The sequence below is a fragment of the Balaenoptera physalus genome (assembly GCF_965194825.1).
Source record: "Balaenoptera physalus genome assembly, chromosome: 6".
Lineage (NCBI taxonomy): Eukaryota > Metazoa > Chordata > Mammalia > Artiodactyla > Balaenopteridae > Balaenoptera > Balaenoptera physalus.
In genome coordinates this window covers 92,392,819-92,405,563 of record NC_138885.1, presented here as the reverse complement: position 1 = coordinate 92,405,563, position 12,745 = coordinate 92,392,819, and the positions used below count along the sequence as shown (strand labels likewise).

Here is a 12,745-nt window from a genome sequence, read left to right as displayed (position 1 = left end):
GACCTCCAGGGAATTCCCTTAGAACCTTTCTTTTAATATTCTTTATCAGTATATCCAAAGCTATCTTCCCAAAATGTTAAAAGGATTCTTTAAGAATAGGGACTCCATATAATTTGGGTAGACTCAACACTTTCAGAAAAGTTGAAGTATTTAAATTTTCCTCGTCCAAAAGTAGACTCTTGACAGTTTGAAAACTGCTCATCATTTATGAAAGTGTTTCTTTTTTTGATCGATCAATTGTTTCTGCTGTTAATGCACACTGACTGGCTGCTTTGGTTCTCTTGCTGCTCAGGCCTGCGACACTCCTCTGCACCCACTGGGCAGGCTCGTGGAGACACTGGTTGCAGTGTATAGAATGACATATGTGGGTGTGGGAGCCAACCGCCGGCTGCTGCAGGAGGCTGTGAAGGAGATTACGTCCTACCTGAAGCGAATTTTCCAGCTGGTGAGGTGAGAGATCTTTTCACTGAAGTCATCAAGAAAATGGTTTTATGCCACAGATCCTTCAATAGATTAAATAATGAAAGCATGTTTTTACTTTGTGTTTATGCTATAACTATAAAAAAAGATGGACGTTAGCCATTGTAACTTACTTCCTTTATGTCTTTCTTACTCATTGGGTATAATAGAAGGCTAAAATAAAATTTTTTAATACCAATGTTGGTATGAAATATAGTAGTCTTATTTGGATTTAATCTCTAGGCAAAATCATGTCTCTAAAGCCTAACCACAGAGAAGATAAAGTCTAGTATGAAGTTTTAGCCCTGAGTATTTATGTCCTATCCCTTGACAACAGCCTGTTTGTTCACTTTATTCAACAAATGTTTCAGTGCATCTATGTGTTAGCCACCATTCTGGCCCTTGGAAGAATTTATCAGTAAACCAACCCCCCAAAAAAAAGAGAGAGAGAGAAAATCTGTACTCTCATGGGGCTTCCATTCTACTGGCGACAGGGTAAACAGAATATGTAATATGTGAGATGATGATTCATGTGATGGAGGGGAAGAGAATGGAGCTGGAGGTGAGATGCTGCTATTTTAAACGGAAGGTCAAGGAGACATGACTAATAAGGTAATATCTGAGCAGAGACTTTGAAGAAGGTGAGAAAGCAAGCAAGCATCTTTTCGAAGGAGAGTTTCAGGCAGCAAGCAAGTTTGGAACTTATGAAATTCAAGATATTTTACTGGGTTTAAGCCAACAAGTAAATACTGTATTGAGATAGTTATACAAAAGTTTATGAATTTGTCCCAGAAAAACCTCCTTATATTATTTAGCCTCAAAACTGATAAATGCATTTGGAAATGTTTCAGTTTGGAGGGGGCAGTGTTATCTACTAAAGAGATCGCTGGGCTAGGATTGTTTCAGCTCTGACATTAGCTAGATGGGTGAAATGAAGATAAGTTTCCTGAACTTTGTAGTTTTCTCTACCATAAAATCGGGGCAGGGGCATGGTAAAAGTCTACAAAAATACAGAAGATTGCAAACTGCCTGTAAAGAGTTAAGGTTTAAGTCTGTAAAAATAAAGAGGACAATAAACTTGTTCATGGTTAGAATCCACCATTTGCATACAAGAGGTGGGAAATAAAATCCAGGGAGAATTCAACACCTAGGGAAAAATCCTCAACAATTTAGCAGCTCAATCATTTGGAAAAGTTTTTCAACAGCTTGGCTTTTTAAAAAAAATTTTAAATTTTTGCATGAATTGAGTTTTCATTTTTTCTTAATGTTGGACATTTAATTGTTTATATTCTGAAAACAGTGATCTCTGCTTGAAGAGTCAATACACATTGACCTCAGATGAGATTTGCCAGTAAGAAAAACATATATAATATAGATCAGAATTGTTCATTCTTTAGTAACTAGACAGAAAAAACCAGAACAAATAGATTTTTTAGTGGTGTTATTCATTAGCTAGATTCTTAATTTTATCCTGTAAGAAGCATCAGTTAAGACTGTAAGGAAACTGACTTATTTAGTTGATAGAAAGTTTGGTTTTATTGGTCCTTAAAAGATTAAATAATGGAAATGTGTTTTTACTCTTTTTATCCACTCTAGAGTTGTAATTGTGTAATGATATTCTTTATTCTTCCTTAGGTTCTTATTTCCTGAGCTTCCTGAAGAGGGCACCACAATTCCTCTCTCTGCTCCTCTGCCAACTGAAAGAAAATCCTTTTGCACTGGGAAATCAGATTCCAGATCTGAATCACCAGAGCCAGGGTAAGTGGAGCTGGGTGGAGATGGTGAAGAAAGGGGTGGGGGGGCACCAAGTGATCTTATGCAAAGAATCCCAGGAAAAGTTTTCTCTGGATCTGTTTCCTTCTTTTTAAAATGATATGGTTGGGGGCTTCCCTGGTGGCACAGTGGTTAAGAATCCACCTGCCAATGCAAGGGACACAGGTTCGAGCCCTGGTCCGGGAAGATCCCACATGCCGCAAAGCAACTAAGTCCGTGCACCACAACTACTGAGCCTGCGCTCTAGAGCCCGCGAGCCACAACTACTGAAGCCCGCGCACCTAGAGCCTGTGCTCCACAACAAGGGAAGCCACTGCAATGAGAAGCCCACGCACCGCAGCAAAGAGTAGCCCCCGCTCGCTGCAACTAGAGAAAGCCCGTGCGCAGCAGTGAAGACCCAACGCGGCCAAAAATAAATAAATAAATTTATTTAAAATATAAAAAATTTTAAAAAAATAAATAAAATGATATGGCTGGACTTTGTGATCTCTGAGGTTCCTTTTAGGTCTCAAGTTCTGTTAGCCAAACCCCATGAAACTGTAACTACAAATGACTGGGCACAAAGGCCGCTGAGCAAAGTAAATCATTCTGTGCTAGGACAACAGAGAAATCAGCCTTAAAATGGAAACAGAGTGGGCTTTCAGTTAGATTTTGAGTTTATGATAAGAATTCACAGTTGGCCCAAGACAAAACTCTGGGGCCATAGGTAGACTTCTCATGTTAACTCCTTACATAAAAGAAGGAATATAACTGCTTCCTTACTCAAAAATTCCCATCTTTACTTTCAAGTTCTAGAAAACAAATCTCCATGTTTGATTCTGTTTTCAATTTTAAGGTTAACGCTCCTCCCTCTCCCTCCAATATTTTGTAGTTACGTGGTAACAGGTTCTGGGTTACTGCTTCCTGTGCTCCTACCTCGGCTCTACCCTCCGCTGTTCATGCTTTATGCCCTGGATAATGATCGGGAGGAGGATGTTTACTGGGAATGTGTTCTCCGACTAAATAAGCAGCCAGACGTTGCTCTTTTGGGCTTCCTCGGGGTGCAGAGGTCAGTACAGTAATTGTGAATGGAACCTAATTGTTTTAACTCAACGTGCAAACAGCATTATCGGGAATTTGGTACTTTGATATCTAATTGTATATATGATTTGCAGTTTATTTACCTATCGCATATCTGTCTTCAGCAAAATAGTGATGGTTTAAAATCTTTATTTCTGAGAGTTTTTAGACTGAGTTTGAAATATGATTATTCTTCTGAGTATAAGTAAATAATTTGAGTTATCCTGCCTGATATTTTGCAGTTCTTCAAAGCAAAATACATATATTCACATTTTCAGAAAGTTAATCGTATTCAGTCTTTGGCGTTCTTCTTTCCCTTTTCTCTTCTCTTCCGTCCCTCCCCATCTACAGTTTCTCATTTAAAAGTTTAGAAGTGCCCTTTTTTGTTGTAGGGCATTGTTTCTTGTTAGTCTAAGGAACTACTAAGTGATTGTACTTTCTAGAAGTGTTAGGATAAAACTGATCACCCCAGCACCCAATAATTATATATTTGTGCTATCAGCAAAAAATGAATGAGCCTTAATTGGAAAGTAAATTTTTTCAGTGGAATGGTTTAATAGTAAAAATGAAGGAACTGTGGAATAGTTACTTTAAATGGGGACAGGGAAGTCAATCTAGTCATTAACTGTTTTTATGGGGACTAATTTACCATAAGGAACAACTTGTATTAACAATGTATGGATTTCGTTTTAGGAAATTTTGGCCAGTGAACTTGTCAATCCTTGGAGAGAGTAAAAAGGTATAGTGGATTTTAGTTTCCTCAGCAAATATGCTTTTATTTGGTGTGGGGGGATTCGAGATAGCAAAACAGTTTCTATTTTACTTCGGTAATATAATACCCAAGCATGAGTTATTCACTGAAGACCTGCATTCTGCCATTGGTATCATTTATGTTTCTTGTTGCTGCATAAGACAGCTTTCCTCTCTGACCTTTATAAATTCTTTTTTTGCAGGTTTTGCCAACCACAAAAGATGCTTGTTTTGCCTCAGCTGTAGAATGTCTACAGCAGATCAGGTAATCTCTAATTTGTTGAAAATTACAGAAATCAAAGGAGCGGTTAGTCTATTAAGATACTGATGAGATCTTATCTTTATCTAAGCTATAACCCCACCCCCCAACCCCCCAAGATGGTGTCAAACTCAGCCTGAAGATCAGAAAGACTGAGACATTTGGGTTAACTTTTGCTCTACAAGGCCCTTGCATTTTCAAAAGTGGTGGAGAACCTACCCAGCAATTTATCTACATAATCGTACCTTTAGCCAAATGGAAATTAACCAAACTTCTTACTCAGAGAAGAGCATGTATTAGGAAAATAAGATTCCACATGGGTAAAAGGAGATGATCTATGACTTAGTGAATTCTTTCATGTGAACCATTGATAGTTGGAGGCTTCTTTCCTCAAAGGACCATAGGATTACAGAGATCATCCCTTCCAGTGACTCCTTTTGCCTGATGTATCCAACTTAAGGCACGTGAGCCCTAAGAGGGTATATTTGTATCAAACAATTAGTATCAAATGGCTCTATTAAGAAAACCAGAGGATGTCTTTTCGTCATTTATTTTTATTTTTTAATTTTTTTTTTAACAACAGCACAACATTTACCCCATCAGACAAACTTAAAGTCATCCAGCAGACTTTTGAAGAGATCTCTCAGAGCGTCCTGGCATCACTTCAGGAAGACTTCTTGTGGTCCATGGATGATTTGTTTCCTGTTTTCTTATATGTGGTGCTACGGGCCAGGTGACCAATCTCTTCTGACTTTGATATCAGTGACGTTATTTTAACAAGTCTGCCCCTTGCTTTTCTGAGCTGATGACAGGAACATGCTCCCCCACTGGAAAAACAATCCATTTCTGTTAACCCTTTTCACAACGGTGTTACCTTTTTGTTGAGCTGCTCTTTCTTTTCCTTTCAAATAGATTCAGAAGTAGGATGTACATATAAATGGAAATAACTCTATATCTTTTTCTTGTTGGGCAGGATTAGGAATTTAGGCTCTGAAGTACACCTCATCGAGGATCTGATGGACCCATATCTTCAGCATGGGGAACAGGGTATAATGTTCACCACTTTGAAGGTAAAGGACAGCTATTATTTAATATTTTTTTATGTTAAAATCTCTCCTTCATTTACCATATTATGAATCTGTCATTAACCTTTCTTTTATATAAAATCTTAATGTAAACATTAAGTGCCTTTAGAGCACATACTGTTAATATTTTAAAATATGATGACATATTAAAGTAGAATCATTCTCAAAATACTAAAGCAAATTATTCATTACCCAATCTTCCCTGTAAATTGATCATTCAAATCGTTACAAATCCTTATAAATGTAGACCATCTATGTAAATGTAACTTTAAAAAGGAAACAGAAAGAATTCTTAGTGTCCAAAAAAACATTCAACATTAGAACTATTTAATGGAATTAAGGTAAAACACGGAAGGCAGTAGGTATGTAACGAATATGAATCGCATCTTCTTTCTTTCCCATTTATTGTAACCAGTAGGTTACAAATGAGGTTCTCTGATCTGGGTGCTCTGTAGGGATTGCTGGAAGTCATTTCAGTTCCCCTGCCTTGATTTTTCTTGGAATTTGATACGATCATTGTGAAGTTTATTGGAAGAATAACAAATAGAAAATGGCAAAAACACTTCTGAAAAAAAGAGAGGCAGAACAGATCCACTGTGTCAGTTAATGAAGTGTTATGAAATTACAATAATTAAGATAGTATGTTACTGTCATGGGAATACACAGATACCTTAGTGGAAGGGATAGCTCCCATATAGGCAGTATTATAATAAAAATTTCACATATGAAAATGGAAACATCAAACAAAAATGGAAAAGAGAATTATATAATAAATGGTCAAAGTATTGGAAGAGCTTATTAGCAGTTTTGGAGGGAGGGTGGCATCAGGGTGGAATCACTCACGTAGCGAATTACAGATGCCTTAGTAAGGTTTAAATATACAAAAAGGGAGACAGAAGAAAAGACAGGCAAATTAAAATGAGAAAAAACCAGAATTTAATGTCAGGTTTCTGGCTTGGGCTAATTGTTTAAACGTTTCAACTTAAATATCATTAACATTTATAATAAATAAACTGAAAAGGGAGGGGACAACTGGGAAAAATATTGGCTACCAATGACTTACATTATTAGTATTTATGTTATATGAAGATCATCTCTAAACATATCACCAAGGAAGAAATGAATTAATATATTTATATAAAAGAAAACGCTCAGGGCTTCCCTGGTGGCGCAGTGGTTGAGAATCTGCCTGCCAATGCAGGGGACACGGGCTCGAGCACTGGTCTGGGAAGGTCCCACATGCCGCGGAGCAACTAGGCCCGTGAGCCACAACTACTGAGCCTGCACGTCTGGAGCCTGTGCTCCGCAACAAGAGAGGTCGCGACAGTGAGGCCCGCGCACCGCGATGAAGAGTGGCCCCCGCTTGCCGCAACTAGAGAAAGCCCTCGCACAGAAAACGGAGACCCAACACAGCCAAAAATAAATAAATTAATTAATTAATTTTAAAAAAAATTCCTAAAGAAAACGCTCAACCTCACTGCAGATTTAAAGAAAGTGCCATTTTGTCCCTGCTAAATTAGCAAAAATGTTATAAAGTTATACCCAGGGCTGGTGGGGTTATAGTGAAATCAGAATTAGTCCCACATTGCTGATAAAGAATAAATCACCCTTTTAGAAAACAATTGTTATTAACATTTATATCAACAACGTCAAAAATGTTTCTAGAGTTTGAGTAGTCCTACTCCTAGTGATTTATCCCAAGAAATTAAAGAATGGAATACACTGTGTATTATTTGGATGAAGTGTTCTTTGTAGTGGAACTCTCAAACCTGGATACTTTCAGAATCACTTGGAGATGCTTCTTAAAGATGCATTCCTGGAAATTCTGACTCACTAGGTCTGGAATGATGCTTAATCTTCACCTGTATGTTTATCAGACATGCTAGGTGATTCTGATTGTAGTTGTTTGTGTACCTTATACTGATCATCAGCATATTCTACATGTCCAGTCAATAGTGGCTTAACAAATTAAGGTATTTCTGCTTAATGAAGAATATTATACAGCTTATTAAAATTTTTTTGTCTGTTTTAGAATCAGAGGGAATTTTACAAAATTTTATTTCTACTAATTATAACTTGGCAAAATCGACATGGGATAGGGTAGGGGGACTGCAAGAAAACAGGGGAAGATGGAAGCAACTGATGTTGTTGAGCTATCAGCATTAATCAAGGATTTCCTTTCTTAGTCCCATGTGCATTGTTATATTTATGTAATTTCTTTTAAAGTAAATTTTAAATGGTTTTGAACTTTTTTTCAGGCATGTTACTACCAGATCCAGCGTGAGAAGCTTAACTAGGCTGCATAACAGCTTGACAACTGGATTATCTATTCAAAGTGTTTTAGCACCATCTGGCGTCTTCCTGTAGTGGCAAAAAAGAACAGTGTTGAAATTAGAACGTTGTATCATTTTGGTTGTTATTTCTGAGCCTTACTAATGATCGGAGCTCTGAGCCCAGAATAAAAGACTGTATAGTTTAAAGGGAGGATTGGAAAGGAGGTAGAAATCAGATTAGACCAGTCCCTGGCCTGTGTTAAGTTCCCCAAATGTCATACATCTGCTGTTGGAAAAAAGAGGATACCCCTTCCTACAGTAAAGAGTATGCCAGCTCATGAAGTTGTAACAAAAAATTCTCAGTATAGCTTCTTACATTAAAGAGGTTGATGAATATTTTTGAGTTTCTGGTTTGCCTGCAGTTACCCCAGACCCCTTTGCAAGGAGCAGATTGTACTTGAAACTATAGTAGCCACACTATGCCTTCCAAAATTCCTCGCAGTCGTGTGTGCACCGTGCTTCTTTGCTGAGGGAGGGGAAAGAGGAACTTTTAAACTGAAGTTTTAACTTTTTCTAAGCTTTCCCACCAGGGTATTCATGATGGGAGAGGTTCTGTGCAGTTACTTCTACCACACCCTGACCCCAGACCTGGAGCACATCCAAATAGGAGTCTTCTGCCTCCCGACTAGAAAGAACATAGGAATTTTGTTCTTGGATTCCTTACAATGCTACAGAGTGAATACACTGGAATTCAGACACTGACTCTGAGCTGCTGCAGAACCTCATTCATCTGTGTGCAAACGCTGTATTCCGGGGCCTGTGAATGAGAGCCTGAAGAGCTTTTGCATGCAGGCTGTGTTTTGGAGCAGAACTAGAGACTGGAAAATACGGAAGCAAAGAACTGCATCCATCCTTGACCTAGTGTTGTGGTTCTTCCCTGTACCTTGCACTGAACTCACAGAAGGGAAGGAAAAGGAAACCCGCTTTGGCTCCTCCCATCTCAAAAGTGTTGTGACACCTCAATCTTTTAGTGTTTTGCTTTTTTCTTTTTTAATGTCCTATTGTAAGTGTTTGGTTTACACCGTACAAGTAACACTAGTAGCTGTTTTGGATTACGTAGGTGCTCTTCCCCATCTCATCTCCTACACACCAGGGTGAGCACACAGAATGTCCTCCTCCTGCTTTGTGTTAACATCTGCAGATGTTAATCGATTTTGGAAAAGGATCATCGTTTCTGCTTTACTTTATAATCAAGACAAGTGTTTATTAAAATACTGTTTTGGAATGTTGGCTGTAATGTAACAGCAATTTTCATAATAAAAAGCATTCATGTTTATGAGGTTGTTTATGATTGCGAAAGAAATGACACAGGGCAAACTAAAAATTTAAAAGACGTCCAAGTTTAGTTTTTTGGGGGAGGGGAGTTGCCTGCATTGTAATCTGTGCCTCTTTGTATGGCCTCAGAGATCCCACTGAGGTTTTAGAGATCTCTCTCTTTAAAATAAACATAAACGTATAGCACCTTTGCTGACAAAGAACAAATTAACTTTCTGACCCTAATAAACTGAGGTCAAGGGTCTTAAAAGAAATGGTACTATTATTTCTTTGAATAAAAGACATATTTTGATAGTTACAGGTTAATTTTTTTTTCCTCCTAAACAGATTCAAGGAAGGGAAAATGGAGGATTTAAAATTTTGGCTAGAAATGGTAGGCATTAGTTAATTATATACCAGTTGTAATGTCTTCTCAAGGAGCGTTTACTAGAATGTGCCTGCCCATTATTGGAAAGGGACCAACTCTTAAAGATTAGTTTATGTTAAACACTTTACATTTCCATTAGGAATTGTTTTGATTTTGGAATAAACACACAAGTTCCACATTTGGCTTCTAAAGGCAAATTTACTGAATGTCTTTGATCCCTTTAGAGGAAGAGACAGGGGTAATTGTGGAAATTGACAGAGAAAAACGTGAAACCCACTGAAAAGTTCTCAAGTGATAGTAAGCTATCTCAATTCTGAGAGAAACATGTTATAATTCATCCTTTTATTGGAGTCTTGAAGCAGCTGTCCCAATACTTGACTCTTCATACTGTATTTATACTTTTCAGAAAGCATATTAAAACTATAAAATTTTAATTCCCTTGGGGGGAAAACCTGTAAGTCACCAGGCCAATGCCTGCAAATAAAAATACCTAGCACTCATGCCAGCAGCTTACTAGGTCTTACACATGCATGGTGAATGCCCACAGCCCTGTGGGGGAAGGTATTAACTCCACTGATTTTGCAGACAAGGAGAGGCTGTGATTGGCTCGCTGTCAGAATTGGGACTCCAGAACTTCCTACTCTAATTTCAGTGCTCTTTCCTACTACAGCTGCCAGAGATGTCATTTCATAGCTGGGTTATGCATTAAAAGTTCGTAAAGTAAAAAGCGAGTTGAAAATGAAAATTTTTAATAAAATTAAGTGCTTTTGATAAAATACACTGTGCTCAAAACAGTCACAAGTGTATCACATTCCCAGCTTGTGTTTTCATCTACAACAGAGAACAAAGGAATGCCATATGTCTAATTTAGGATAAAAGGGCTGATAAACCTTTAACAGTTGCCATTTGGTCTTTACCCTTTGCCTTGCTGTCAGCTGTACCCTTTCTCTCGTTCTACTTCCAAATGTTCTTCCCACTGACACCTCCCTGCAATATAAAATTTTCAAAAAGGAAGTGGCTCCCATCTGAGATAGAGAATGGGCTATTAGGTTCATAATAGTAACTTGGTAGGGGACCTTCCAGAAGGAGATCTTTTATAAGTCTCATTATTACTGGCTGAAGAGTCTTCCCTTGTTTCCTCATCATAATGTGAGAAAATAAGGTTAATAAGATCGGCTTACTCTCAGGTTATCAGTTTTTCATTAGATGAAAATAAAAATGTTATTGTCTATTTTGGAGTGTCTTATCCTGAAATAGTCAACAAAAATATCTTTTTTGGTGTTAACTATGTGCTGGCAATCAGAAAATACTGAAGTGAAGGTTTGAAATGATATAAATTAGACTTTTCAGTGCAAGGAATCCTTAGGAAGATTTGTGACGGGAGGTTTAAGAGTAATTTAGTGGTTAGGCTGGATTAGGCTTCTGTGGATTAAATCAAAGAGGATGTGCAGAGATTTTATCTAGAACAGTGAGGTGACTTTGGCACCAGATAGCCCCCTGGTATTTTCTGCTGAAGCTTTTCTCTGGATAGGAGCAGCATTGCATGTTTGCAGTCTTGCAGGTAAGAGACGCTGCCAAATGATCCCGAGTTACCAGAAAGGTCTATAAATGTCTGCCCTTCTGTCAATTTTTAAGAGCTAAAAATAAAATTATGGGTAAATTTGAATGCTTTAGTTTCATTGTACCTCAAATTATATGGAGAATTCTGTGATTTCGAAAGAGCAGGTTTTGCTGTGAGAAACCATTTCTTAAGTATGGAATAATAAGTTGCCATGGAGACTGAGTAAAACTGAGCATTTGTCTTAGTCCTGATCAATAGCATTTTGACCCAGAGGAAGCTAGCCATTTTTGTACAGGCCATTTCTCATCAAGTTTTCAAGTGCTTTTTCAGGCTTTGTCTAGTAGAAAGCATTGTTTTGAAAAAATGAGCATAATACGGGTAAGGAGTGTGGCATTTAATAGTAATCACTATATTTTTAAGTTTATAGAAATATTGATTTTTTTTGGAAACCAGAGATTATTGACCATTTTGTCGTACCACTGTCACCTTTTAAGTATAATATACTTATAAACATAAAAAATGCTTACAAATTGGAATCACTCTGTGCATATATACTGCTTTTTAGCAGTCTTCTAGAAATATTGATTTTTAAAGTAACGCTTAGGAGAAATTCCTTAGGTATCAGTAACACTAATGCAGCTTCTTAGTTAATGATAAGAACTGGCCATACTTCCTGTGTTACTTAATCAGTTCGGAATTGCATATGGTTGACTATTATTTACAGTCTCAATCAAGAACTCTCTCTCTCAAGACAGCAGAAATAGCTAAGTCTCAACTGACAGTCATGAAAAGGCAGGCAAGGAAGGGACACCACAGACTTTTGCCAAGGACTAGCATGTTTCAGGACTAAATATGGAAACAAAAGAGGAAAACTTTTGATTTTACTACTTGTGAAATCTACTGAATACCCCACTGAGTGTCAAATTCCGTATCTGTAAAATGAATGTTGCATTTGATTGCCTCCAAGATCTGTCAGCCCCGATTTCCAAGTTTGACGGGCAAGGAGGTTGAAGTCGATATAACCAGGCTGACGAGGAGAGGAAGGCACAGGCCTCCCGAGTCCAGCTGCTCCTGTCTCAGGACTGATGTCCCAGCCGTCCTTGGGCTCCCTGGGGAGGTGTCAGTCTTTTACTTCTGAGGATTCAGCAGTGAACAGACAAGCAAAGTGTCCGCTCTCCAGACCTGACCCACACGGGAGCCAGACACTGAACAGGTGAATGCATAAGGGAATCGTGAAGGATAAGCATAAGTACTATGAGGACGATAAATTGCAACAGTTTTCTTTGCCACCTGGAAGGAGGGAAAACCATTTTCCGAGGTTTCCTTCTATGACATTTTGGCTTAGCTCGGGCCAATACCAGGGACTGGGCAGCTTAAAAACAACATAAATTTATTTCTCACAGTTCTGGAGGCTGGAAGTCTGAGATCACAGTACCAGCCTGGTTGGGTTCTGGTGAGGTCCCTCTTCCTGGCTTGAAGGTAGCCTCCTTCTGGCTGTGTCCTCATGTGGCAGAGAGTTTAAGAGAAGAAGCTCTATGGTGTCTCTTCTTTTTTTTTTTTTTTGGAGTATTTTGCATTTTTTTTTAAAGGAATTCCTTTATTTTTATTTTATTTATTTATTTATTTATTTTTGGCTGTGTTGGGTCTTCGTTTCTGTGCGAGGGCTTTCTCTAGTTGTGGCAAGCAGGGGCCACTCTTCATCGCGGTGCACGGGCCTCTCACTATCGTGGCCTCTCTTGTTGCGGAGCACAGGCTCCAGACGCGCAGGCTCAGTCGTTGTGGCTCACGGGCCTAGTTGCTCCGCGGCATGTGGGATCTTCCCAG

General features: G+C 38.4%; 1 protein-coding gene across 7 annotated transcripts in view; it reads left to right on the top strand.

Annotated features, from left to right (window-relative positions):
• The window catches only part of ALS2 (alsin Rho guanine nucleotide exchange factor ALS2), a 90,490-nt gene extending 78,039 nt beyond the window's left edge, over positions 1-12,451 (top strand). For 3 of the 7 annotated variants that reach the window (XM_082466933.1, XM_082466934.1, XM_082466931.1), the window contains exons 27-34: positions 293-450; positions 2,095-2,217; positions 3,104-3,280; positions 3,985-4,030; positions 4,245-4,306; positions 4,884-5,033; positions 5,274-5,370; positions 8,237-12,451. In XM_082466933.1, the coding sequence (XP_082323059.1) occupies positions 293-450; positions 2,095-2,217; positions 3,104-3,280; positions 3,985-4,030; positions 4,245-4,306; positions 4,884-5,033; positions 5,274-5,370; positions 8,237-8,347 (924 nt within the window). In that variant the 3' untranslated portion in view covers positions 8,348-12,451. Of the gene's footprint in view, positions 1-292; positions 451-2,094; positions 2,218-3,103; positions 3,281-3,984; positions 4,031-4,244; positions 4,307-4,883; positions 5,034-5,273; positions 5,485-7,643 lie in introns of those variants that run through there. The other 4 variants (XM_082466937.1, XM_082466936.1, XM_082466938.1 and 1 more) reach the window with 3 other exon arrangements.
• Positions 12,452-12,745: the final 294 nt, after the last annotated feature.